We start from the raw sequence: 27,764 nt of genomic DNA on the forward strand, positions 1-27,764 counted from the left end.
AAGGGACCGAGGCGAGGGAGGGGGAGCGCTGCAGATGTCCCCCAATCCGTCTCTCTAGGCTCTTAGGCCACCTCTCTCCTCCTCTTACACCGGCATTCAAGCCCCCAGTTTGGGCTCCCTTGGAGTTGTCATGGAAACAGGGAGGCCAGACCCAGCAAGGCGGGTGGGACTAAGCGAAGGAAGGAGGGAGAGAGAACTCTCTAGATTCCCCCCCTTCCAAGACCTGCTGTAGTGCTTATACTGTGGGAGGAAGCGAGCAGATGCTCAATGAATTGGATACCTCACTTCCCTCCGAACCTGGCTCACCCATCAAGTGCCTCCTCCTCAGCTTCCCTCAGGGCATCCAGAAACGTCCTAGGCTTTTTTCCCAAACCCTTGCCCTAGCTTCCCCCTCCTTAACAGAGATAACTGTGTGTAAGAGAGAACTGTGTGCAGAGTTGAGACCTGCGATGGCCTGAAAAGCTCTCAGGGTTATGGCCTTGACCTGCCACTAGGGCCTGGGGTGAATCGGAAGGCACAGTGGAAGGCTCAGCTCTATAGTTTGGTGGTAGCTGGGCCTGCGGGGGAGTGGCTTGGGGCATGCATAGATACCTTCCCTGTCCGAGACTAAAGAGCTGAAGCGTTTTGGAGAGGGAAGGATTGTTCATTTTGGCAGCTTTGGTTTAGGGATGCGCGCTTCCTTCCCTTTTCCCCCTGTGCTTCCCTGGCTGCTTAGAGTCCCCGAGCCTGTCAGTATTCAGATCCATTCCCTAATTCCGCCCCCGCACCTCCCTCCCCACCCCCGCCGAGAGGCAGCATCACCTCTTGAGTAGACCTGGGGCTCAGCCTTATTGCAGTATTTTTATTTGCTTATTACATCTTGGGAGCGCGTGGGTGGTCTACCGAGACTTACAAAAGTTGGGCTTTTTGTGAAAACACAGCCAGAGAATCATTATCATTCCCCCCCTCCTGCACCCCCATTTAGATTAGTACTTCCCAGCCTCCGCCTGAGGCAGCCGCTCTCCAGGTCTACGTCTCCTCCTGGTCAGGGTCCAAGTGGAGACTACCAAGCTAAACCGAGGCCCTGGCATGGGCCAATCCCAGGCCTGAGATTTAAATCACCGCCCCTTACGGGCAGTTCTGGTTCCTTAGATGTTCGCTTGAACCCTTATTCCCTACCCCCACCTCATCCCCAGTCTGCATAACTCCCCGAAAATTGGTTTTATTGGGAGAGACGAGTTTAGACCGAACGAAGACCTTGCGAACACAGAGGGAGGGGCTCAGACAAGTTGCGAAATCGACTCCCCACCCCCACCCCCCCGCCTGCCTCTGACTGGCCGAGAGGTTGAACAGGGGAAATGTAGTGGGCGCATTTAGCATTTAGAGACATTTTCCTTTTCTCACGGGAAACGGCTTTAAAGGCTAAGTAAAAGCCTTAACCCAGGCGCCTAGATGTCGAGTAGAGGAGTCACAGACAGGTGGAGAGGTGAGGGACGCTAGGAGCCCGAAAGTCTGAACTGGGTGCCGCCCACAGGGAGTTCTGAAGGCCAGGACTGTGAGGGTCGCTCGGGTTGAAAGAGTGGTTGAAACCACGCGGGCGTGAGTCAGTACGGCCCCAGAGGCCCTCCGCCCCTCGAGGGTGGGAAATATATGGGGAAAGGAGTAGAGTAGGGCAGGAGAAACTGGGCCAGGCCGCACTTAACTCAAGGAGCCTCGAGGACACTCCGCGTCTCTGTAGACAAGGGCTCTACATGCACTCCAGAATAAAGAGTTGTAAGACGGCGACCAGGGGCGGCCGGGCGGTCTGACAGTCAGGCGGAGGATGGGGGTCCGCCCGGACTGGCTTCAGCCCTTCAGGCCATCTGGCCACTCAGCCTGCGTACTAAAATGCGGACACCTTTCCCGAGCGCGTTCTCCCCCCTCCCTTCCCCACTTCTCCCCTGCTTCCGCCCGTTGCCTCCTCCCTCCAGAGAAGGAAAACTTCGCGTTCCGCCGCGAAGCTAGACCCCTGGATTGGAAAATAGGGGAGAATCAGGATAAGGACATCGGATCCTTGGGTCGTTGGGTGCAGCGGGGCCTGGGGAGGCTGCCTCTCCATTTCCAGGTTAGGCTTGCGGCTTCTTCTCGGGACTAAATGGATCGCTCCACGTATTCACTCCCCTGCCCCTTAGGCGCAATAGAACGTTCCATTGCCCCTCCGGTCCCGGGCCTGCGTTGCTAGGGACGCTTTCACGGTTGCCAGGGAAAGCTCCGGACGTGACGGCTGTGCGCGACCCCGAGAAGCCGCCCCCCTCCCATCCGTCATTCCTGTGCGCGCTCCCTCCTTCCACTCTTCCCCTCCCCCTTGGGTGTCAGACTGGGGAGAAGTAAACAGCGGGCAGACATAGGCCCACGGACCCAGGCTAGGTGGGAGTTTGCACTCTCCAGGGGGCCTGGGCTGCTGCTCAGGGGTCTTGCAAAACCCCGAGCCGTGCATGATGCTTTAGGAGGATCCTGGGCCTAAGGACAGATCCCCAGAGCGCCGAGTTGGAGGCGGAGCTTCCGGAGTGCTTTGGTGCGTCTACGTAGTAGGAGGGGTGTGTGTGAGGAGAAGGGAGGGGAGGACCCGAGTAGGTTAAAAGTAGGTTATTCTGTGACAAAGTCCTGGTGGGAACGGGGGTCGCTTGGTTGCCGGGCGTCTGTTCCAAAGGAAGGAGGTATTGTCATTTCCCTCACGGGCCTTCTCATCGTCCACTTCTCAGGCGGGAGCATGCTAGGGCTCCGGTGGCCGCGGCTTCCGCCGGCGGGGCTCCTGTTCCTGTTGCCGCTTCTGCCACTGCTGCTGCTGCCGGGGACCCCGGCGCTCCACCTCGCTACCTACACCTACAAGCCGGTCATCGTGGTGCACGGGCTCTTCGACAGCTCGTACAGCTTCCGCCACCTACTGGAATACATCAACCAGGTCTGGCAAGGGACATCCCAGTGGAGGGCGTTGAAGGCGCGTACAATGACTGGGGAGGCAGAGGGGGGAACTGAAATCCGCCCCTCCGGTCCTGCTCACTTCCTTGGGGAGCTGATGCTGGAGTGGGGAAAGCTAGAGGACAGGATCTCTGGTTCTAGCAGGGCATAGGCACGTGGACTCAAGCCAGAGGCCAGTGTGGGAGGGTCTTCATAGTCAGTGGCTGCATTGCCTCCTCTCCACAGACACACCCCGGGACTGTGGTGACAGTGCTTGATCTCTTTGATGGAAGAGAGAGCTTGCGGCCCCTGTGGGAACAGGTGCAGGGGTTCCGAGAGGCTGTGGCCCCCATCATGGCGAAGGCCCCTGAAGGAGTACATCTCATCTGCTACTCACAGGGTAGGAGCTCCCCCCAACTCCTGAACCCTGTCTGAAGCTTGATCCCCATCTGAGGGACACCTCCTAGCGTCCCTTTCTCTGAACCACCCTGCTGCAGACAGGGCCCTGACACCTGAGCCCTTCTTTTCTGACTTGCCTCACACCCGGCTCTTGTCTCTGTGTCCTGAATGGGAAGGAGGCTCCCTGAGCTGCTGCCCACTTTCCCTGTTTCCTGGAGTTCTTGACACACTTTGACTTTAGGGATAACTGAGCAGTGAAGAGCACCCTGGAGTTAGAGAGTCAGGAGGCCCAGAATCTAATTCCAGCTGTGCCACTTACATGCCCTTTGGCATGGTGTGTGCCTGCCTTCTCTGAGCCTCAGTCTCCTTTGTGTAATAGTGTGGTGGGGGGAAGGTGAGGGCTGTTGGCCTGGCTGTCCCTAAGTTCCTGCCCACTGTGGTGTTCTCCCTGCAGGTGGCCTTGTGTGCCGGGCACTGCTCTCTGTCATGGATGATCACAATGTGGACTCTTTCATCTCCCTCTCCTCTCCACAGATGGGACAGTATGGAGGTGAGTGGACACTGTGGGCTCCATAGAGGGTCCCAGGTTTGGGGGACACAGAGGTTTGGAGCACTTGGCACTGCTGTTCTCTTTCCAGACACAGACTATTTGAAGTGGCTGTTCCCCACCTCCATGCGGTCTAACCTTTACCGGATCTGCTATAGCCCCTGGGGCCAGGAATTCTCCATCTGCAACTATTGGCATGGTGAGTGAAGGTGTCGAACTGGGGTCTCCATGGGAGAGGGCACATGGAGGATAGTGCCTGCTGCTCCTACCTCTACCATAACCAATAGCAACAATGACGATGATAACTTATATTTATTGAGCACATACTGTGTGCTGGGCACTGTTCAAAATGTTTTATGTATATATTACCTTATTGTCTCAGAGAGTATAGTCTAGTGCAGGGGTCAGCAAACCTTTTCTGTAAAGGGTCAGATCATAAATATTTTTGACCTTGCAGGCCAAGCAGTCTCTTTGGCAAGTACTTTGCCATTGTAGTGCAAAAGCAGCCTTAGACAATATGTAAATGAATGCATATGACCATTCCAATAAAACTTTATTTACAAAAACAAGTGGCAGGCTGGATTTGTCCCATGGGTCATAGTTTGCCAACCCCCTAATGTAATGTATAAGACCCTCGATGCCAGGGCCAGACTACTTGGATTTGAATCCTGACCCTGTTGGATGACTTTGGGCAAGTTACTTTACCTCGCTGTGACTCAGTTTTCCTCCTCTGTAAAATAATAGTGTAGAACCTACCTCACAGGGCAGTTATGAGGATTAAATAAATTAATGAGTGCAGTGTACTTTGAACAGTACCTGGCGTATAATAAGCACTAGATGGAAGTGTTTGGTATCATTTTTACTAGTATTATTATTGCTGCTATTACATGACTATGCATCTTGACTATTATGGCAACCTCCTGATTGGTCTTTCAGCCTCCGGTCTTCTTTGACTGTCTTTCTAACTGCTCTTTGTACCCAGACCCTCACCATGATGACTTGTACCTCAACGCCAGCAGCTTCCTGGCCCTGATCAATGGGGAAAGAGACCATCCCAATGCCACTGGTAAGACCACAGACCCCTACCTGAGTCCCCTTTTCTGCTTCTTTGGCCCCCTTGTATCCCCCTCCCCAACCTGGCCTGTCCCCTGCAGCTGACCATCTCTCTTCTTCTCACCCTGTAGCGTGGCGGAAGAACTTTCTTCGTGTGGGTCACCTGGTGCTGATTGGAGGCCCTGATGATGGTGTTATTACCCCGTGGCAGTCCAGGTAATAAGGGGCTGTGTGGTCTTAAGACTGGCTGAGGACATTTCCGCATCCACCCCCACCAATCTTTATTTCTAGCTTTGAGCTTTAAATGTTTTTATCCAAATGTCTACTGTACATCTCTATTCAAAGACACCTTCCAACTCATGCTTAAAACTGGCTTGCTTCTCCCACTATTCAGTTAATACCCTCCTATCCATCCTGTCGGAATCCCTAGTGGCATAGTGGTTAAGTGCTACGGCTGCTAACCAAAGGGTCGGCAGTTTGAATCCGCCAGGCGCTCCTCGGAAACTCTATGGGGCAGTTCTACTCTGCCCTTTAGTGTCGCTATGAGTTGGAATTGACTTGACAGGACTGGGTTTGGTTTTTGGTTTTTATCCATTCTGTCACCTTATCTATTTTAGTCACTCAACAAACACTTATTGAGCATCACTATGTACTCTCTCTGGGTGGTACAAATGGTTTGCATTTGACTACTAACCTAAAGGTTGGTGGTTCAGACCCACCTGTGGCACTGCAGAATAAAGGCCTAGAGATCTGCTTCCATAAAGATTATAGCCAAGAAAACCCTGTGGTGCATTCTACTTTGTAACAAATGGGGCCACTATGAGTTGGAATCGATGCAATGGCAATGGGTTTAGTTTTGGTTTACTATATACCCAGACACTGTTCTGGGCCCTGGAGATGCACTGGTGAATGAAACAAAAGCTGTTGCTGTCCTGTAGCTTACATTTCTACTGGGGGAGACAGATAGTAAGTGTAACTATGTATGTCAGATGGTGATAAAACAAGGCAGAGCAAGGGAATAAAGGATGATGGGAACCTATTTTAGATAGTGCCAAAGAGGTCCTCCTGGAAGAGGTGCCATCTGAGCAGTGACTAAAGGAAGTGAGGGAGGGAGATGTGCAGCATTCTGGGGAAAGACTGACCCAAGGAGAAGCGTAGCACCTGTAGAGGCCCTGGGGCAGGTATGAGGAACAGCACTAGGAGCAGGGGAGAGTAGGGGGAGAGGAGGTGAGAGAGGTAATAGAAGAGCTGAAGTAAGGACCTTGATTTTTTATTCTGAGAGAGATGGGAAGCCATTGCAGTTTTTTGTTTTTTTTTTTTTTTGTAATTGGGCTTTAGATGAAGGTTTAGAAGCAAATTAGTTTCTCTTTGAACAATTTAATGCAGATATTATTTTGTAACACTAGTTAACTCCATGGCACGTCATCACTCTCCCCCTTCTCGACCTTGGGTTCTCTGTCACCAGCTTTCCTATCCCCTCCTGCCTTTTTGTCCTTGCCCCTGGGCTGGCATGCCCATTTAGTCTCCTTTTGTTTCATGAGCCTGTCTGATCTTTGGCTGAAGAGTGAACCTCAGGAGTGACTGCAGTACTGAGTTAAAGGGTGTCCAGGGACCATATTCTCAGGGTTTCTTCAGCCTCTGTCAGACCAGTAAGTGTGGCCTTTTCTTGTCAGTTAGAATTTTGTTCTACATCTTTCTCTGGCTCTGTCTGGGACCCTGTATTGTGATCCCTGTCAGAGCACTCGGTGGTGGTACATGGGTACCATCTGGTTGTGCTGGACTCAGTCTGGTGGAGGCTGTGGTAGTTGTGGTCCATTAGGCTTTTGGACTAATCCTACCCTGTGTCTTTGGTTTTCTTCATTCTCCCTTGCTCCAGATGGGGTGGGACCATTAGAGTCTCAGATGGCCACTCACAAGCTTTTGAAACCCCAGACGCTGCTCACCAAAGTAGAATGTAGAACATTTTCTTCATAAACTATTTTATGCCAAATCAGCTAGATGTCCCCTGAGACCATGGTCCCCAGCCCTCAGCCCAACAATTCAGTCCCTCAGGGAGTTTGGATGTGTCTATGAAGCTTCCCTGCTGTTGTCTTGGTCAAGTTGTGATGGCTTCCGCAGTATTGTGAACTGTCTTATCCTTCACCTAAGTTATTGTTTCTCTGTTTTCTAGTTAGTGTTTTTCCCTCCCCATCCCTCATAACCATCAAAGGTTGTTTCTTTTTGTGTGTAAATCTTTTTATGAATTTTTATAATAGTGGCCTCATACAGTATTTGCCCTTTTGTGATTGACTTATTTACTCAGCCCTCCAGATTCATCCATGTTTTGAGATGCTTTGCATATTCATCATTATTCTTTATCGTTGGGTAGTATTACATTGTGTGTATGTATCATAGTTTGTTTATTCATTCTTCTGTTGATGGGCACTTATATTGTTTCCATCTTTTTGCTATTACGAATAATGCTGCAGTGACCATGGGTATGCATATGTCTGTTTGTGTGACAGCTCTTATTTTCTCCAGGATATATTCCTAGGAGTGGGATAGCTGGGTCATATGGTATTTCTACTTCGAGCTTTTTAAGGAAGCGCCATATCATTTTCCAAAATGGTTGTACCATTTTGCATTCCCACCGTCAGTGCATAAGAGTTCCAATCTCCCCTCAGCCTCTCCAACATTTGTTATTTTCTGTTGTTTGGTTTGTGCCAGTAATGTTAGGGTGAGATGGTATCTCATTAGAGTTTTGATTTGCATTTCTCTGATGGCTGGTGATCGCAAGCATTTCTTCATGTGTCTGTCAGCCGCCTGAATGTCTTCTTTGGTAAAGTGTTTGTTCATATCTTTTGCCCGTTTTCTAATTGGATTATTTGTCTTTTTGTTGTAGAGCTGTTGGATTTTTCTACAGATTTTAGAGATTAGACCTTTGTCGGATTTGTCATAGCCAAAAAATTTTTCCCAGTCTGTAGGTTCTCTTTTTACTCTTTTGGTGAAGTCTTTTGATGAGCGTAAGTGTTTAATTTTTAGAAGATCCCAGTTATCTAGCTTATTTTCTGATGTTTGTGTATTGTTAATTATAGTCTGTATGCTATTTATGCCATGTATTAGGGCCTCTAGCATTGACCCTATTTTTTTGCCTATGATCTTTATAGTTTTTGGTTTTATATATGTCTTTGATCCATTTTGAATTAGTTTTTGTGTATGGTGTGAGGTATGGGTCCTGTTTCATTTTTTTACAGATGGACATCTAGTTTTGCCAGCACCATTTGTTAAAAAGACTACCTTTTCCCCATTTAATGGACTTTGAGCTTTTGTCGAAGATGAGGTGACCGTAGGTGGATAGATTTACACCTGGGTTCTCGATACTGTTCCATTGGTCAATGTGTCTGTCATTGTACCAGTACTAGGCTGTTTTGTCTACTGTAGCTGTATGGTAGGTTCTGAGGTCAGGTAGTGCGAGTCCTCCTACTTTTTCCTTTTTCTTACAGTAGTGCTTTACTTATCCAGGGCCTCTTTCCTTTCCATGTAAAATTAATGATTAGTTTTTCCATCTCGTTAAAGAACGCTTTGGTATTTAGATTGGGATTGCATTGCATTTGTCAGTTGCTTTGGGTAGAATTGACATTTTCACAATGTTGAGTCTATCTATCCATGAGCATGGTATGTTTTTCCATTTATGTAGGTCTCGTTTGGTTTCTCTGTGTTTTCTGTTTTCTCTCCCAGTTCTAAAATTCCGATCACTCAAAGATTTTTGCTTTTGATTGTGTCCCACATAATTCTCAGGGTTTCTTGATTTTTCTTTGTTCTTTTTTCTGATTTTTCCTCAAACAGAGTTGTATCCAAGTGTTTGTCTTCAATTTCGCTGATTCTGTCTTCCATCATTTGGAACCTGCTCCTCAGCTCTCTATGACATTGTCCATCTCTGAGATCTTGTTGTTTATCTTTTTGGATTTCTAATTGTTGTTTTTGTATAATTTCTAGTTGTGAATTTATTTTGGCATTGTGTTCCTGTATTACTTTCCTAAATTGTTCCATTTTTTTGTCTGTGTTTCCCATGAATTTGTCTGCCTTTTCCAAAAATTTGTCTATTTTCTCCTCACTTTTGTCTGCTTTTTGCTTCAACTCTTGGATTGCTCTGAATATTAGAGATTTGAATTCCTGTCAGGTAGTTCTAGTGCTTTTTCTTCTACTGGAAAGTCATTTAGTGTTTTGTTTTGGACATCTACAGAATGCTCCAGTCCTGATTTTTTTTAATATGTTTTGATATTGTCTGCTGTCTTTGGGACATTCAGTAGTTGTTTTCTTTGATTGTAGATTTGTTTTGTCCTGCTTTTTTTGTTTTATTTGGTTATGTCTGAGCAGGCAGGCTGTGCATTCTTTGTTGTTTGCTCATCTGTAGTCATGATACTTTCCTTTCCTTGTCCAATGGGCAGGGTCAGTCATTCAGCTATGGTGCAGCAGGGCAGGTCCAGCTGAAGGGGAGGGGCTGGGATGGGTTGTTTGTGGCATGTACTAGGGCTGACAGGGCAGGCCAGGAATCAGTGCTGGGCAGGTTCCAGTAGGCCGTGCCTGTGCTGCTCGGGGGTGTAATGTTCAGTGCACAGTGCAGGTAGGCAGGAAAGAGGGGGAAGCTTGTGATGTGTGGAGCTAATAGGGGTGTGGGAAGGATGGGAGAGAGGAGGGAAAAACAGGAGCCAAGAACAGAGAAGCAAATGAAGAGAAAAAGAAAAAAGCATGCTAAGGGAGCTTGCCGTTGAAGTGGATAGATTAGAAACCTATACATGGAGAAAAGCAAAAGGGAAAATGAAAGAAAAAAATAACTAGATGAAAATTTGGAAAAAAAAGAAAAGCCCCCAGGAGTCCCAGAGTCCCACTGGTAGGGCTGCTAATACCGGGGAAGTAGCTCCCAGGCTGCAGCAGTATAGCCCAGCTAGAGGGGGTATAGATGTCACACAGCACTAGGTATTCAGGAGACAGGAAAAGGAGATAAGTGTAGAGAGATGAGAACTGAAAACTGAAGGCAGACCGAAAGGGAAAAAGAGAGAGAAAAGAAAAAGAAACGCCCCCAGGGCTCCCATCTACGTGGCCGTGCAGATTGGGGGAGTGGCTCCCAAGCCGTTCAGTGCAGCCCAGCTAGAAGGGGCTCCCAAGCTGCAAAAAGAAAAAGAAAACAAACAAACAATACAGAACAAAGCAAAACAAGGAAAAAAAAAAGCCCCAGGGATCCCACCAGCGTGGTGTCACGGGCTGGGGGACTGGTTCCCCAGTTAAGTGTGGCTTCAAAGCCTTTCAAGAAGAGGCAAAGATGGCACACAGAGCCAGGTGTTCCAGAGAAAGGAGGGGGAGGTGTTAGGAGGCACAGAAGAAACCAAAAGAGATGGAAAAACCAACATCAGCTCAGGGGGCTGGCCAGTCTGGGCAGGGCAAATCCAAGCAGGCTGAGGCCAAACCAGTTGCCTCCGGGCTAAGAGACTGTGGCTGGCGGGAAGCAGAGGAGGCCAAAGGGGTGAAGATTAGAAGGGGGGGCTAGGAAAGCGTATACTGCTCGTTACCGGGTGCTCTGTCTCCTGCTGGGAACTTTGTGAAGCTGCTTTCCTGTACTCCTGTCTGCTGATCTCTGATGTGGGTGGGGTGAATCCAAGTGACATGGATGCTGCATTTCCCGGGTGGTAGAGCCACCGCAGCCAGCCAGGAAGCTCGGAGGAAGAGCATCAGGGAAAGAATGGGAGGTGGGAAAGCATGTATCACTTGTTACCGGCTGCTCCATCTCCTGCTGGAAGTTCTGCAAAGCTGCGTTCCCGTGCTACCTGTCTGCTGATCCCCCACTGGAGTCCAAGACGGCAGATCTGTGCTGTGTTAGCTGTTGGGGCCCTCTGCACGTTATCTCTCCTCGGTCACCGTCCTCTGTCAGTTTCTTATTCCATTTGGTGCTTGGCTGAGTCCTCTACCTCTTCACTTGGCACTTCCTATTCCGCGAATGATGTTTGTCTCTGTTTTACTTAATTTTTTGAGTCTTTGCTGTGTAGGGATGTCGTGGTGCTTCCGTCTATGGCGCCATGTTGGCCAGAAGTCCCTGGAGTATATAGTTTTTCATAGTACTCTGTTATGATCCTTTTTATTTTAGTTGGGTCTGTTGTAATGTCCCCCATTTCATTTCTTATTAGGGTTATTTGTGTCCTCTCCTATTTTTCTTTTGTCAATTTGGCCAGTGGTTTGCTGACTTTGTTAATCCTTTCAAAGAACCAACTTTTGATTTTGTTGACTCTATTGTTTTTCTATTGTTTATTTCATTTATTCCTGCTCTGATCTTTATTATTTCCTTTTCTGGTAGCTGTGGGCTTTTTTTGCTTTTCTCTTTTTTTGTTGTATAGCTAATGTTTTGATTTTTTCCCTTCTTTTTTAATGCGTGCATCTATTGCTATAAATTGGCCTCTGAGCACTGCCTTTGCTGTGTCCCAGAGGTTTTGGTATGATGTGTTTTCATTCTCATTTGATGCTATGAATTTTTTTATTCTATCTTTGATTTCTTCTATTACCCAGTGGTTTTTAAGCAAGGTTTTATTCAGTTTCCATGTATATGATTTTTTTTCCCTTGCCCTTCCTGTTATTAATTTCTACTTTTATGGTGTTGTGATCAGAGAAGATGCTTAGTATTATCTCAATGTTTTGGACTTTGTTGAGGGTTGCTCTGTGGCCCAAGATGTGGTCTATTCTGGAGAACGTTCCATGTGCATTGGAAAAGAATGTGTACTTTGCTGCTGTTGAGTGGAGAGTTCTATAATGTCTGTGAGGTCATTTGGTTGATTGTGACCTTTAGATCTTCTGTATCTTTTCTTGAGTTTCTTTCTAGATCTTCTGTCCTTTACCGACAGTGGTGTCTTGAAGTCTTCTACTATTATTGTGGAATTGTCAATTTCTCTTTTCAGTGTTGTTAGAGTTTGTTTTATGTATTTTGGGGCCCTGTCATTGGGTATATAGGTATTTCTTATAGTTATGTCCTCATGGTGGATTTTCCCTTTAATCACATAATGTCCTTCCTTGTCTTTTTTTATGGTGGATTTTCTTTTACAGTTTATTTTATCAGAGGTTAGTATTGCCACACCTGCTCTCTTTTGGCTGTTGTTTGCTTGATGTATTTTTCTAGCTTTTGATTTTTAATATATTTATGTCTTCGTTTCTAAGGTGTATCTCTTGTGGATAGCATATTGATGGGTCCTTTTTTTTTTTTTTAAATGCATTCATTTAAGCCATTTACATTCAGTGTGATTATTGATAGGTGTGAGTTTATTGCTGTCATTTTGTAGTGCTTTTTTTGGTGGTGATGACGTTTTCCTTGTTCCTTTTACTCTCCTGTGCTGAATTCCTTTTGTTTTTGGATATTTTTTGCTTGTTTCTTTTGTTTTTGTAGATTTTTGTGTTTACCGAAACTTTATATTTTTCTTCTTTATGAGTAAGCTTATTAACTTTCTTTGTGGTTACCTTGAAATTTACCCTTATCTTCCTAAGTTTAAACCAGTCTTTCATTAGTTGATATCGCCTTGACTTTGTTTCCATTTGGAAGCTCTATACCTACACTGTTTATTCCTCTTTTGTTCTGACATTGGTGTCATTTACAGATTGACCACTCTTGTTCCCTGTTGTAAAACTTTAGTTTTGTTTTATCCTTGAGAGTTCATTACCCAGGTTAGTTCCTGGCTGGTGCTGTCTTGTGTCCTAGATTCAGGTTGTTGTCTGATGTTTTTAGTTCTCTAACTGAAGAACTCTCTTTGGTAATTCTCATAAATTTAGTTTGGTTTTTACATATTCCTTTAATTTCTGCTTATCTGGAAATGTCCTAATTCCGCCATCATATTTGAGTGTGAGTTTGCAGGATATATTATTCTTGGGTGGCAATTTTTTTCTTTCAAGATTTTATATACGTCATCCCCATTGCCTTCTTGCCTGTATAGTTTCTGCTGAGTAATCAGAGCTTAGTCTTATTGTTTCCCTTTTGTATGTGACTTTTCGGTTTTCTTGAGCTGCTCTCAGGATTCTTTGTCTTTGGTTTTAGTGTGTGTGATTATGATATGTCTTGGTGATTTTCTTTTAGGGTCCATTCTATATGGGAATCTTTGAGCTTCTTGGATGATCAGCTTTTGAACTTTCATGACATTAGGGAAGTTTTCTCTCAGCAAATCTTCAGTGATTCTCTGTGTTTTCCAGTTTCTCCCCCTGTTCTGGAACTATAATCACATGCAGATTTTTGCTCTTGATTGTATCCTACATCGTCCTTTGGTTTTGTTCATTTTTCTTCATTCTTTTCTCTGATTTTTCCTCAAACAATGGGGTATTCAAAGATTTGTCTTCAGTTTTGCTGATTCTGTCTTTCATTGTTTCTAATTTGCACCTAAAACCTTCTATTGCACTTTCCATTTCTGAAATCTTGTTTATCTTTTGGATTTCTAGTTACTTTTTTTTTGTAGGATTTCTAGTTGTTCGTTTATTTTGATATTTTGTTCCTGTATTATTTTTATGAATTCTTCCATTGCTTTATGTTTTCCCTGATTTTGTCTATATTTTCCATGATTTTGTCGATTTTTTTTCTTATTTTTGTCTGCGTTTTCCTTCATCTCTTGGAGAGGCCTGGATATTAGTGTTTTGAATTCCTTAATGGGTAGTTCGAATGCCTTTTTTTCTACTGGAATATCATCTGTTGTTTTTTATTTTGGTTGCATCCTGGAGCTATTCTGTCCTTTTTTTTTTTTTTATGTTTTGATATTGTCTGCTTAGGGACAGTCAGGAATTATTTTCTTTGTTTGTCGATTGAGATTTGTTCATTTTGTCCTGCTTTTCTTGTTTTATTTGGTTTTGTCTGAGCAGGCAAGCTGGGCATCGTACTTTGTTGCTTGCTAATCAGTGGGCAGAATACTTCTCACTACCTTGTCCAGGTGGGTAGGGCTGGTTGCTCAGCTATGCTGCAGTGGCAGGAGGGTGTCAACGGTGGGGGTGGGTCATTTGTGACATACTGGGGCTGATGAGGCAGGGAAGGGTCCAGTGGTCTGTGCAGTGCAGCTCAGGGTCATGGTGTTTGGCACACAGTGCAGATAAATAGGAGGGAAGGGAGAGGATGTGATGTGTGGAGCTAAATGGGTGAGAGAAAGAAGAGAGAGAAAGAGAAGCAAAAAAAAAAAAAAAAAAAAGAAAAGAAAGAAAAAGGGAAAAAAAGTAAATAAAATGGTGGTGTGGTAGGATTCAGTGTGTGTGGGGAAAGTCAGACCTGGTGAGGCTGTGTGCCGGTGTCTCTCTAGCTGAGTGGCTTGGCCTATCGAGAAGTGGTATGGGTGGTACATGGGGCTAGGTGGGCAGGAAAAGGAAAAGAAAGAAGGGAAAGAGAGAACAGAAACAACAACAACAAAACCAAAAACAACAACAACAAAAAAATATGGTGCTAGGGAAGCCAGCCATTGGGGGAGGGGCTGAATTTGGGGTGCTGGCAAGCTGATATCTCTCTCGCCAGGCAGTGTGGCACTGCCCGTCAGGAAGGAGCAGAGGACATGCAGGGTCTAGATGGAAGAGAGAAGAAAAAAGGAAGAAAGGGAAGGATAAATAAAAATTACAGGCAAACTTTCTGCAGGGCGCGGGTGTGGCCCCTCACTAGCCCTTCTCTCCCAGTCCAGTCCCTGCTGGCTGCGCCCCAGCTGCCCTGGTGGGTGCAGACTGGTCCCCTGAGGCTGCCCCTGGGGCCCTCTGGGACTGGATTGAGGTTTTGAGTGCCTTTGAAAAGACCACCTGAGGAGGCAGGGCCAAGATGGCGGAGCAGTCAGATGCTTCCAATGATCCCTCCTAAATCAAAGACCCGAAAAAACAAGTGAAATGATTATATACATAGGACAAGCTAGGAGCCCTGAACATCAAAGGCAAAGTTAGGAAATCAGACTGAATGGCAGGGGGAGGGCGAGGTGGATCAGAAGCGGCAAGGAACTGCTGGACCCGACTTGGCGGGAACTGGTGCCCCTTAGGCACGATGCATCGGTGCAACTGTGGCAGGGCTGGTTTAGCATTCAGGATGTGGTTTCCTCAGGGAGAGACATCGAGCTGCACAGCCTACTCATATCTCTGGAATCAGAAGAACAGGGCTCTTGGCAAAAGCTAAGTACTTGAATCTATCTTACCGTGCCCCCAGCCCCCAGGCCGGCTTCAGTGGCTGTCGATTTCCCTGGGCCTGAGATAGGTCCTGCTGTGCACCCTGTACCATTCTCCCAGCCTTGGAGAAGAAATAAATTAACAACTGGGGGAAAAGATAATCTGCCAGTTCCCCTACGTTGAGGAGTTCAGGACAGAAGCACCTCCTCCTGTCCAGGCACAAACAGTACATGGACATTGAATACCTTTCAACCCTGCATGGACCTGTGTGGGCCCATTTCAGGAGCTTAGGACCTTGTTGGCAGACTGCAACAGTGTATGTGCCTGTGATCTGACTTCAGCTGTTTCAGCTGTGCAGTGCAGAGGCAGGTTTTTAAAGTTTGACATCGCTTTGGCTATTAAACAGGGTCCTCATCTACCCACATCAGGGGCCTGAGGACTGGTGTCTCCACCCACATCACCTAGCCACCCGCGACAGGGGTCCAAGCATAAGTGGTACCTCCCAGTTCTTAAAACCAAAAGCATTGGGTGCCCATGGTCTGGCTGCAGAGCCCACCCACCTGTGTGCTTTAGGGAACAGGGATGCGCTTTCCTCACAGACACTTGGGGGATGGTTGTCAGCCCCTGCCTTGTTCAGACCATGACCCCCTGCTGCAACCAGATACCTGTGCCTCCACCAGTCACCCTCGTACCCCTCTAAGACTGTAGGACAGAGCCTGTACCACACACTTGGTGACCGACTACCTGGACACCTGAGCTGAATCCATACAAGAAAAGTGAATGGACTCCTAGGCTCATATACCTGGTAACAGCTCTAGCCATCTGGTGACAGGATGTTAGAGCTTCAAAGGTGCAAATAATCAAGCTAGCTCACTCAAGCAGCCTATTTTGGACATATCAAAACAAAACAAAGCAAGAAGATAGAATACAGTAAGCAAACATAAAATAAATTAATACAACAATTTATAGATGCCTTGGAGATAATAAACAACATCAAATCACATAAAGAAGCAGACCATGATCGCTTCAACAAGCTCTCAAAACAAAGAATCAAGGGCTCTTCTGGAGGCAGGTATCTTCCTGGAATTACCAGAGGTAGAATACGAAAGATTAATATACAGAACTCTTCAAGAGATCAGGAAGGAGATCAGGCAAAACGCAGAACAAGCTAAGGAACACAGAGATAAAGCAATTGAAAAAATTAAGAAGGTTATTCAAAAACATCCTGAAAAATTTAATAGGCTGCACAAATCCATAGAGAGACAGCAATCAGAAATTCAGAAGATTAACAATAAAATTTCAGAATCAGACAACTCAATAGACAGAGGAGCACAATTGAGGAAATGGAAGTCAGAATTCGTGAGATAGAAGATAAAATACTTGGCACTAATCAAAGAAAAATCAGATAAAAGAATTAAATGAAGAAAGCCTAAGAATCATGTGGGACTCTATCACGAGGAATAACCTACGAGTGATTGGAGTACCAGAATGGGGAAGGATACCAGAAAATACAGAGAGAACTGTTGAAGATTTGTTGGCAAAAAACTTCCCTGATATTGTGAAAGATGAGAAGATATCTATTCAAGATGTTCATCAAACACCACATAAGGTAGATCTCAAAAGAAAGTCACCAAGACATATTATAATCAAACTTGCCAAAACCAAAGATAAACAGAGAATTTTAAGACTGGCCTGGGGTAAACGAGAAGTTACCTACAAAGGCGAATCAATAATAATAAGTTCGGACTACTCGGCAGAAACCATGCAGGCAAGAAGGCAACGGGATGAGTTATATAAAGCACCAAAGGAAAAAACTGCCACCAAGAATCATATATCCAGCAAAACTGTCTCTCAAAAATGTAGGCAAAATTAGGACATTTCCAGGTAAACGGAAGTTTATGGAATTTGCAAAAACCAAACCAAAACTATAAGAAATACCAAAGGGAGTTCTCTGGCTAGAAAATCAATGATACCAGGTATCAACCTAAGACTAGAATACAGGACAGAGCAACCAGATAGCAACCCAGATAGGGAAATCACAAAAATAAATCAAGATAAAAAAATGCTCAACAGGGGCAGGGGTCTGGGGACCATGGTTTCAGGGGACATCTAAGTCAATTGGCATAATAAAATCTATTAAGAAAACATTCTGCATCCCCCTTTGAAGAGTGGTGTCTGGGGTCTTAAACGGTAGCAAGCAGCCATCTAAGATGCATCAATTGGTCTCAACACACCTGGATCAAAGGAGAATGAAGAACACCAAGGACACAGGCGATTACGAGCCCAAGAGACAGAAAGGGCCACATGAACCAGAGACTACATCATCCTGAGACCAGAAGAACTAGATGGTGCCTGGCTACAACCGATGGCTGCCCTGACAGGGAACACAGCAAAGAACCCCTGAGGGAGCAGGAGAGCAGTGGGATGCAGACCCCAGATTCTCATAAGACCAGACTGAATGGTCTGACTGAGACTAGAAGGACCCCAGTGGTCACGGCCCCCAGACCTTCTGTTGGCTCAGGACAGGAAGCATTTCGAAAGGCAACTCTTCAGACATGGATTGGACTGGACAATGGGTTGGAGAGGGATGCTGGTGAGGAGTGAGCTTCTTGGATCAGGTGGACACTTGAAACTATGTTGGCATCTCCTGCCTGGAGGGGAGATGAGAGGGTGAAGGGGGTTAGAAACTGGCAAAATGGACATGAAAAGAGAGAGTGGAGGGAGACAGCGGGCTGTCTCATTAGGGGGAGAGTAGTTGGGAGTGTGTAGCAAGGTGTATATGGGTTTTTGTGTGAGAGGCTGACTTGATTTGTAAACTTAAAGCACAATAAAAATTATTAAAAAAAAAAGCTCAAAACAGGGAAACAGCAATGTCATTGTGTAAAAGATGACAACATTAAATCAATAAAGACAGTAAAAAAATGTAGTCATAGATCTTTCATATGGAGAGGAAGTCAAGGCGATATAAAGAAACAAATGTTTGGGTTAAACTTAGAAAAATAGGGGTAAATATTAAGGTAACCAAAAAAGAGACTAACAATCCTGCACATCAAAATAAAACACAAGAAAAACGTAAAGACTTAGCAAAAACAAATGAACAACAACAAAAAAGAAAGAAGGGCAATATATAAAGAAAAACTCAGCACAAAAAATTAAGTAGAAAAAGAAACTGTCAACAACACACAAAAAAAGATATCAAAATGACAGCAGTAAACTCATACTTACACTGAATATAAATGGACTACATGCGCCAATAAAGAGACACAGAGTGGCAGAATGGATAAAAAAAACATGATCCATCTATATGCTGCCTACAAGAGACACACCTTAGACTTAAAGACACACACAAACTAAAACTCAAAGGATGGAAAAAATATATCAAGCAAACAATCAAAAAAGAGCAGGAGTGGCAGTATTAATTTCTGACAAAATAGACTGTAAGGTAAAATCCACGACAAAGGATAAGGAAGGGCACTATATAATGATTAAAGGGACAATATACCAGGAGGATATAACCATATTAAATATTTACGCACCCAACGACACTGCTTCAAGATACATAAAACAAACTCTAACAGCATTGAAAAGTGAGATAGACAGTTCCACAATAATAGTAGGAGACTTCAACACACCACTTTCAGTGAAGGACAGAACATCCAGATAGGAGTTCAGTAGAGACACAGAAGATCTAAATGCCACAGTCAAACAACTTGACCTCATAGACATATACAGAACACTCCACACAGCAGCAGCCAAGTATACTTTCTTGTCCATCACACATGGAACATTCTCTAGAATAGACCACATATTAGATCATAAAGCTAGCCTTATGAGAATCCAAAACACTGAAATATTACAAAGCATCTTCTCTGACCATAAAGCCATAAAAGTAGAAATCAATAAGAGAAAAAGCAGGGAAAAGAAATCAAACACTTGGAAACTGAACAGTACCCTGCTCAAAAACGACTGTGTTATAGAAAACACTAAGTATGGAATAAAGAAATTCATAGAATCCGTGAGAATGGAAACACTTCCTTTTAGAACCTTTGGGACACAGCTAAAGCAGTGTTCAGAGGCCAATTTATAGCGATAAGTTGACACATCCAAAAAGAAGAAAGGGCCAAAATCAAAGAATTATCCCTACAACTTGAATGACTAGAAAGAGAGCAACAAAAGAACCCTCAGGCATCAGAAGAAAGCAAATAATAAAAATTAGGGCAGAATTAAATGAAATAGAGAACAGAAAATCAATTGAAAGAGTAAAGAAGACCAAAAGCTGGTTCTTTGAAAAAATTAACAAAATCAATAAACCACTGGCCAAGCTGACAAAAGAGAAACAGGAGAGGAAGCAAATAACCCAAATAAGAAATGAGATGGGTGATATCACAGCAGAACCAACTGATATTAAAAGAATCATAACAGAATGATATGAAATATTGTACTCTAACAAATTTGAAAACTAAAGGACATGGACAAATTTCTAGAAACACACTACCTACCTGAACTAACACAAACAGAGGTAGAACTAAATAAACCCATAATCAAAGAAGAGATTGAAAAGGTAATTAAAAAACTCCCAACAAAAAAAAGCCCTGGCCCTGATGGCTTCACTGGAGACTTCTACCAAACTTTCAGAGGAGAGTTAACACCACCACTACTAAAGGAATTTCAGAGCATAGAAAAGGATGGAATACTCCCAAATTCATTCTATGAAGCCAGCATATCCCTGATACCAAAACCAGGTAAAGACACCACAAAAAAAGAAAATTATAGACCTATATCCCTCATAAAAAAAAAAAATCCCTCATAGATGTGAAAATTCTCAACAAAATAGCCAATAGAATTCAACAACATATAAAAAAAAAAAAAATCACCATGAGCAAGTGGGATTCATACCAGGTATGCAGGGATGGTTCAACATTAGAAAAACAATCAATGTAATCCATCATATAACTAAAACAAAAGACAAGAACCCCACGATCTTGTCAATAGATACAGAAAAGGCATTTGAAAAAGTGTAACACCCATTCATGATAAAAACTCTCCGCAAAATAGGAATAGAAGGAAAATTCCTCAACATAAGAAAGGGCATTTATACAAAGCCAAAAGCCAACATCATCCTAAATGGAGAGAGTCTGAAAGTGTTCCCCTTGAGAATGGGAACCAGACAAGGATGCCCTTTATCACCACCCTTATTCAACATTGTGTTGGAGGTCTTAGCCAGAGCAGTTAGGGTAGATAAAGAAATAAAGGGCCCCCAAACTGGTAAGGAAGAAGTCAAAGTATCTCTCTTTGCAGATGACATGATCTTATATGCAGAAAGCCCTAACGAATCCTCAAGGAAACTACTGGAACTAATAGAAGAGTTCAGCAGAGCATCAGCATACAAGATAAACATACAAAAATCAGTTGGATTCCTCTACACCGACAAAGAGAATGTCGAAGAGAAAGTCACCAAATCAATACCATTTATAGTAGCCCCCAAGAAGATAAAATAAATCTAACCAGAGACGTAAAGGACCTATACAAAGAAAAGTACAAGACACTACTGAAAGAAACCAAAAGAGACCTACATAAGTGGAAAAACATAACTTGTTCACGGATAGGAAGACTCAACATTGCAAAAATGTGTATTCTACCCAAAGCAATCTATAGATACAATGGAATTCTGATCCAAATTCCAATGACTTTTTTTTTAAATAATTTTTATTGTGCTTTAAGTGAAAGTTTACAAATCAAGTCAGTCTGTCACATATAAACTTATATACACCTTACTACATATTCCCATTTACTCTCCCCCAATGAGTCAGCCTGCTCCCTCCTTCCAGTCTCTCCCTTTGTGACCGTTTTGCCCGTTTCTAACCCTCTCTACCCTCCCATCTCCCCTCCAGACAGGAGATGCCAACACAGTCTCAAGTGTCCACCCGATACAAGTAGCTCACCCTTGATCAGCATCTCTCTCCAACCCATTGTCCAGTCCCTTCCATGTCTGATGAGTTGTCTTCAGGAATGGTTCCTGTCCTGGGCCAACAGAAGGTTTGGGGACCATGACCACTGGGATTCTTCTAGTCTCAGTCAGACCATTAAGTCTGGTCTTTTTATGAGAATTTGGGGTCTGCATCCCACTGTTCTCCTGCTCCCTCAGGGGTTCTCTGTTGTGCTCCCTGTGAGGGCAGTCATCGGTTCTGGCTGGGCACCATCTAGATCTTCTGGTCTCAGGATGATGTAAGTCTCTAGTTCAAGTGGCCCGTTCTGTCTCTTGGGCTCATAGTTATCGTGTGACCTTGGTGTTCTTCATTCTCCTTTGATCCAGGTGGGTTGAGACCAATTGATGCATCTTAGATGGCCACTTGTTAGCATTTAAGACCCCAGATGCCACACTTCAAAGTGGGATGCAGAATGTTTTCTTAATAGAATTTATTTTGCCAATTTACTTAGAAGTCCCCTTAAGCCATAGTCCCCAAACCCCTGCCCTTGCTCCGCTGACCTTTGAAGCATTCAGTTTATCCCAGAAACTTCTTTGCTTTTGGTCCAGTCAAGCTGACCTTCCCTGTATTGAGTATTGTCCTCCCCTTCACCTAAAGTAGTTCTTGTCTACTATCTAATCAGTAAATAACCCTCTCCCACCCTCCCTCCCTCCCCCCTCTCGTAACTACAAACGATCCAGCAATCCCACTCCTTGGAATATATCCTGGAGAAATAAGAGCCTTTACATGAACAGATATATACACACCCATGTTCACTGCAGCACTGTTTACAATAGCAAAAAGATGGAAGCAACCAAGGTTCCCATCAATGGATGAATGGATAAACTATGGTATATTCACACAATGGAGTACTACCCACCAATAAAGAAGAATGATGAATCTGTGAAACATAACAAGGAGGAATCTGGAAGGCATTATGCTGAGTGAAATTAGTCAAGAGGATAAATATTTTATGAGACCACTATTATAAGAACTCAAGAAATAGTTTAAATACAGAAGAAAATATTCTTTGATGGTTACGAGGGTGGGGAAGGAGGGAGGGAGAGGGGTATTTATTAATTAGATAGTAGACAAGAACTATTTTAGGTGAAGGAAAAGACAACACACAACACAAGAGAGGTCAGCACAGCTGGACTAAACCAAAAGCAAAAAGTTTCCTGAGTACAACAAAATGCTTTGAAGGCCAGTGTAGCAGGGATAGGGGTCTGGGGACCATGGTTTCGGGGGACATCTAGTTTAATTGGGATAACAAAACATATTAAGAACACATTCTTCATCCCTCTTTGGTGAGTGGCATCTGGCGTCTTAAACGCTAGCAAGCAGCCATCTAAGATGCATCAATTGGTCTCAACCCACCTAGAGCAAAGGAGGATGAAGAACACCAAAGACACTAGGTAATTATGAGCCCAGGAGACAGAAAGGGCCACATAAACCAGAGACTACATTAGCCTGAGACCAAAAGAACTACGTGGTGCATGGCTACAACTGATGACTGCCCTGACAGGGAACACAACAGAGAATCCCTGAAGGAGCAGGAGAACAGTAAAAAGACCAGACTTAATGGTCTGACTGAGACTAGAAGGACCCTGAAGCATGATCCTCAGACCTTCTGTTAGCCCGATTGGAACAATCCCCAAAGCCAACTCTTCCGACAGGGATTGGACTGGACTATAAGACAGAAAATGATTCTGGTGAGGAGTGAACTTCTTGGCTTAAGTAGACATATGAGACTATGTGGGCAGCTCCTGTCTGGAGGGGAGATGAGAAGGCAGAGGGGGACAGGAGTTGGCTGAATGGACACGGGGAATACAGGGTGGAGAGGAGGAGTATACTGTCTCATTAGGGGGAGAGCAACAAGGAGTACGTAGCAAGGTGTATATAAATTTTTTTATGAGAGACAGACTTGATTTGTAAACTTTTACTTAAAGCACAATAAATAAATAAATAAAATAAAAATCATGGTGCTTAGGGAGCTGGCCCTTGGAAGCAGTGCACACCCAGGGAGGCCATACGCTAGAGGCTGTCTAGCTGAGTGGTACAGCACAGCCTTTTGAGAAGAGGGGTTGAAGGGGCAGTACACAGGGCTGGGTGGGTGGGAGGAGGGAAAGGGAGGAGGAGAGAGGCAGAGAGAAGGGACAACAACAACAACAAAAAACAAAAGAAAAACAAACAAAATGGTGCTGAGGGAGCCTGCTGGTAGGGTGGCACAGGCCTGGGGAGGCAGCGTTCTGGTGGCTGGCTAGGTGAGTGGTATGGCACAGCTCATCAAGAATGAGCGGGGATGGCACATGGGGCTCGGTGGGTGGTTGAAAGGAAAGAAAGGAGAGATAGAGAAGAAACATAAAAAACCCATAACACAAAAACAAACAAAATGGCACTGAAGGAGCCGGCCAGTGCGGGTGAGGCAGACCTGGCAGCGATGAGCTTCTGTCTCTCCAGCCAAGAGACCGTGGCTGTTGCAAAGTGGCATATGCCTTGTAGAGGGAAAGAGAGTGGGGCATGGGAAAGCGTGTATCCCTGGTTACCTGGTGCTCTGTCTCCTCTTGAGAGCTCTGTGAAGTTGCCTTCCTGTACTCCTTGTCCACTGTTTTTGGTGGCTGAGGTCCAAGATGGCAAATCCATGCTGTGTTAGCTAGTAGGCGACCTCCACTCTGTAGCTTTCCTCATTCTTTGTCAGCTTCTTATTCCATTAGGTGCTTGATCGAGTTCTTTATCCCCTCATTTGTCGCTTAGGGTTCCAGGATTGACATTTTTATCTGTTTTACTTAGTTTTTCAGGTCTTTGCTATTGAGGGACAGCATGGTGCTTTTGTCATGTTGACTCCGCCTCCACTGGAGGGTTTTAAAGTGAAGCAGTGATATCCCTTATGGTAGCAAGGGATGAGATTTATATACACTATCTCATTCCACATTTATAACAACTCTATGAACAGTAGTAATGGCTAATGTTTATATACCAAACCAAAAACAACCCTCTGCTGTCAAGTTGATTCCGACTTATAGCAACCCTGTGGGACAGAGTGGAACTGCCCCATAGGGTTTCCAAGGCTTTTTTACATATTTACAGGTGCAGACGACCACATCTTTCTCCTAAGAAATGGCTGGTGGGTACGAACTGCTGACCTCTTGGTTAGCAGCCAAATGTTTAGCCACTGCGCCACCAGGGTCCTTCATGGTTACATAGCACTGTTCTAAGTACTTTTCATGTATTAGCTAATTTAATCCTCTCAACAACCCTGTGGAGCAGTGACTATTATCCCCATTTGATATATAAGGAGATTGAGGTGCAGAGAGATTAAATGTCTTGTTTAAGTTCATAGTGGTGAAGTCAGGCTATCTGACTCTTAACCACAGTGTTTTACTGCCTCTCTCTGAGGGAAATATTCTTATATAGAACCAAGAGGGTAAGTAACAGTCTCAGACACACACAGTGGGGAGAGTGTATGGCAGAGTTGCTTTCTTTGTTGTTAGCTACTGTTGAGTCACTGCTGACTCATGGTGACCCTAGACCTTTGTGATTCATAGAGTTTCATTGGCAGATTTTCGAAAGTAGATTTCCTAGCCTTTATAAAATCCAGCTCCTCAGCATGGCTTCCAGGCACCTAACCTAGTTCCTCCAGGTACCCACCTGTTCCTCACCTCTGTGCCTCTGCTCTCAGTGTTCTCTCTGCCTGGGACAGCCTTCCCCAGGATCGTGGCTGGGAAGCCTTTGCTGATGGTCTAAGGCTAGGTTAGGTGCCTCTCCTCTCTATTTCCACAGTCCCCTGAGTTTACCACCATTAGCATTTATCCACTTATTCATGGCCAGCGTGTACTCAGTGCCCATGCAGTTAAATATTCTTAATTTAAAAACATTGTAAACTTTTTTATTTTGAAGTAATTTCATATTTAAGTTACCAAAATAGCACAAACAATTCCTGAATACTTTTTACCTAGTTTTCCAAGTGCTAGTGTCTTACCACATTTGTGTTCCTATTGCCCATCCATCCATCCCTCCCTCCCTCCCTCCATCTATAATCCATACATCATTCATCTATCATTTATCTATCCATCCATCTAACTACATATATAGAATACCTCCTTCATAGAGAGGCAGTGCAATATTGTGGTTGACAGCCAGACAGCCTGACTTCACCGTTAACTCTGAACTTACCAAGTTAATTAATCTCTGTGCACATCAGTCTCCTCATATGTCAAATGGGGATAATAGTCACTACCCCTATAGGGTTGTTGTGAGGAGTAAATAAGGTAATAGATGAAAAATACTTAGAACAGTACCTTGGGACAAAAAAATTGCTATATAATGTGAGCTGTTACTGTCATTCATAGGAACACATTAGCTAGCATCCTCTTTCTCTCTCTCTACCATTTGAGAGTAGGCTGCAGACATGGTGTCCCTGTACTCCTAAATACCTCAGTGTGTGTTTCCCATAAACAGGACGTTCTCTTACATGCCTACAATAAAGACAAAAACAACAACACAAAAAAACCAATTGCTATGGAGTGAATTCTGACTCTTGGCGACCCCACCATGTGTGCAGAATAGAACTGTGCTCCACAGGGTTTTTTCATGGCTGATTTTTTGGAAATAGATCACTAGGACTTTTTTCCAAGGCACCTATGGGTGGACTCAATCCTGCCAAGTTTCAGTTAGCAGTCAAGTATGCTAACCATTTGCATCATCGAGGGACTCCACATATCCCCAGTATAATTATTGAAGTCAAGAAGTTCACTGATACAGAAATCTATAGATCTTATTCAGATTTATCCAATTGTCCTTATAGGAAAAAAAAAATCCAGTGCAAGGTACAATCCAGGATCACATGTTGCATTTGTTTCTTTAGTCTCTTTTAGTCTGGAACACTTCTTTAGTCTTTGTCTTTTATGACATTGCCATTTTTGAAGCATATGGGGCCTGCTCTTTTGCAGAATGTCCCTTAGTTTGGGTTTGTTGGATATTTCTTCACAATTACATTCAGGTTATGCATTTTTGGTGGGGATTCTGCTGAGGCAATACTGGATCCTCATGTATTCTCAGTGCATCGCTTCATGAGGTACCTGATAGCCAGTTAAATATCTTGAGTGTCGTCCCTGGTGTTTGCCTCCCCGACAGGCTGGGAATTCCTGAAGGGCACTAGCCCACCTTCATTTTCTTCAGCTCTCCTGATAACCTTCTCTCAAATCTCTTTGTAGCTTCTTTGGTTTCTACGATGCAAATGAGACGGTCTTAGAGATGGAGGAACAACTGGTGAGCCTCCCGGGATTGTGTCCTCTCTCTGCATGTACTGTCGTACCTCATTCTGACAACCTTCCTGTCACTGACCCCTGATCTCAAGGGTTCACCCTGTGGGAAGGGGGCCTGGCACACCAGTCATCACCCACTTTGTCTCTTTGTGTCTTTCTTCCATGCTTCCATGACCTTTCACCCACCTTGAAGGTTTATCTGCGGGACTCTTTTGGGCTGAAGACACTCTTGGCCCGGGGGGCCATAGTGAGGTGTCCGATGGCTGGGATCCCCCACACGGCTTGGCATTCCAACCGCACCCTTTATGAGACCTGCATCGAACCATGGCTCTCCTGAGGACATCTGCAGGGGTCCCCCAGGAACCCCCCAGCCCAGAGACCCAGTGGCGGCCTTGGAAAGCAGACATCAGGCTCCGGTGTGCCTGTGACCACCTCATTGCTCCCACACTGGCCCCCTACAACCAGGGTTCCCAGAACCCCAGCTCCTCCATGAATGACAAATCCTGGTTTCCCCTCCCCCCATGTCGTCTCATTTGGGGGCTTCCCTATGCTCTCCCTTTCTCCCAAGGCCGAGGTTGGGAAGTGGGAAACCAGGTTTTTAACCTGTGGCTGCTCCTGCTGCTGCTGCTCCTCTGTATCTGGCTGTACAGGAGGGGAACTCAGCCCCTGCCCACCACGGGGGTCTCCTTCCAGGCCACTCAGGACATTTTTAGCTTCTCTTCTCCCCATGTCCCCTTTTCCTCTGAATGCCCCAGTTGTTAGCCCTCCCAACCCCCAGGAAGGACTGCCCCTAAGAGTGGGCTTCTGAGGCTCCCCTATGGGGACAGTTCCGTTCTTGAAGCGTCAGTGTTGGGGAATATCTGTGGCCTGCGAGGCCCATCTCAGGTTTGGGATCCCCCAGTCCCTATGTTCAGTGTTGGGGTACCCCGTGGGAGCCTAGTTTCTCTGAGGCCCCACCCCCTCTTTTAGCTACCCTTGAATGGGGTGTTTCTCCTGTATTTATGGAAATAAAGTTCCATTTCCTCACTGTAGCTTGGCTCATTTCCAGGTGAGGGGAACCTGGCTCCCCAAGAAGGGTGGGGATGGAGAGCCTGAGGCCTGGGTACCCGGATGCTTGGTCTGGGGTGGGGACCCCACTGGTGTTTCCGTTCTCTCAATGCCCATTCTGTGTGGGTTCCTGATTCTCTGCGGGTTCTTTCCTGCTGAGGACAATTCTTTTCCTGTCCCAGCCTAAGACTGGGGGGCTGAGCCAGAGGCTCCAGTGGTCTGGGCCCCAGCTGTGTGGGGTGGAATGTGCCTGCCGCCCCCAGGCTAGACAAGGGGGCTGAGGGTCAGGGTGGGCATTTGTTGCGCCCCTTCTCGACCTTTGTAGGCCAGAGTTGGGTGAGGGGATGGACAATGAGCCTCCTCTTCCCTGAAAGAAGGAATTTTGGCTGAGACAATAGGGCCCTGTCTGCTCTGGTATGGGGGGTGGTGGCTAACTCAACCCTGTGCCCCCCCCTC

The 27,764-nt window shown here is 45.2% G+C and overlaps 1 protein-coding gene across 5 annotated transcripts; it reads left to right on the plus strand.

The window, feature by feature from the left end:
* The first annotated feature begins 1,381 nt into the window (after positions 1-1,381).
* Positions 1,382-26,601, plus strand: PPT2 (palmitoyl-protein thioesterase 2). 5 transcript variants are annotated; one of them, XM_049889486.1, is made up of 10 exons: positions 1,383-1,752; positions 2,466-2,533; positions 2,721-2,920; positions 3,163-3,316; positions 3,770-3,865; positions 3,954-4,061; positions 4,845-4,928; positions 5,047-5,131; positions 26,211-26,265; positions 26,455-26,601. In XM_049889486.1, exons 3-10 carry the CDS (start codon positions 2,729-2,731, stop codon positions 26,596-26,598), a joined length of 918 nt encoding a protein of 305 aa, XP_049745443.1. In that variant the 5' UTR covers positions 1,383-1,752; positions 2,466-2,533; positions 2,721-2,728; the 3' UTR covers positions 26,599-26,601. The 5 variants fall into 5 exon arrangements, with proteins under 5 accessions (XP_049745428.1, XP_049745443.1, XP_049745437.1 ...); XM_049889480.1 differs by lacking the exon at positions 1,383-1,752 and adding an exon at positions 1,806-2,083; XM_049889471.1 differs by lacking the exon at positions 2,466-2,533 and having other exon boundaries at positions 1,382-1,752.
* Positions 26,602-27,764: the final 1,163 nt, after the last annotated feature.

This window comes from Elephas maximus, chromosome 1 (assembly GCF_024166365.1).
Source record: "Elephas maximus indicus isolate mEleMax1 chromosome 1, mEleMax1 primary haplotype, whole genome shotgun sequence".
Lineage (NCBI taxonomy): Eukaryota > Metazoa > Chordata > Mammalia > Proboscidea > Elephantidae > Elephas > Elephas maximus.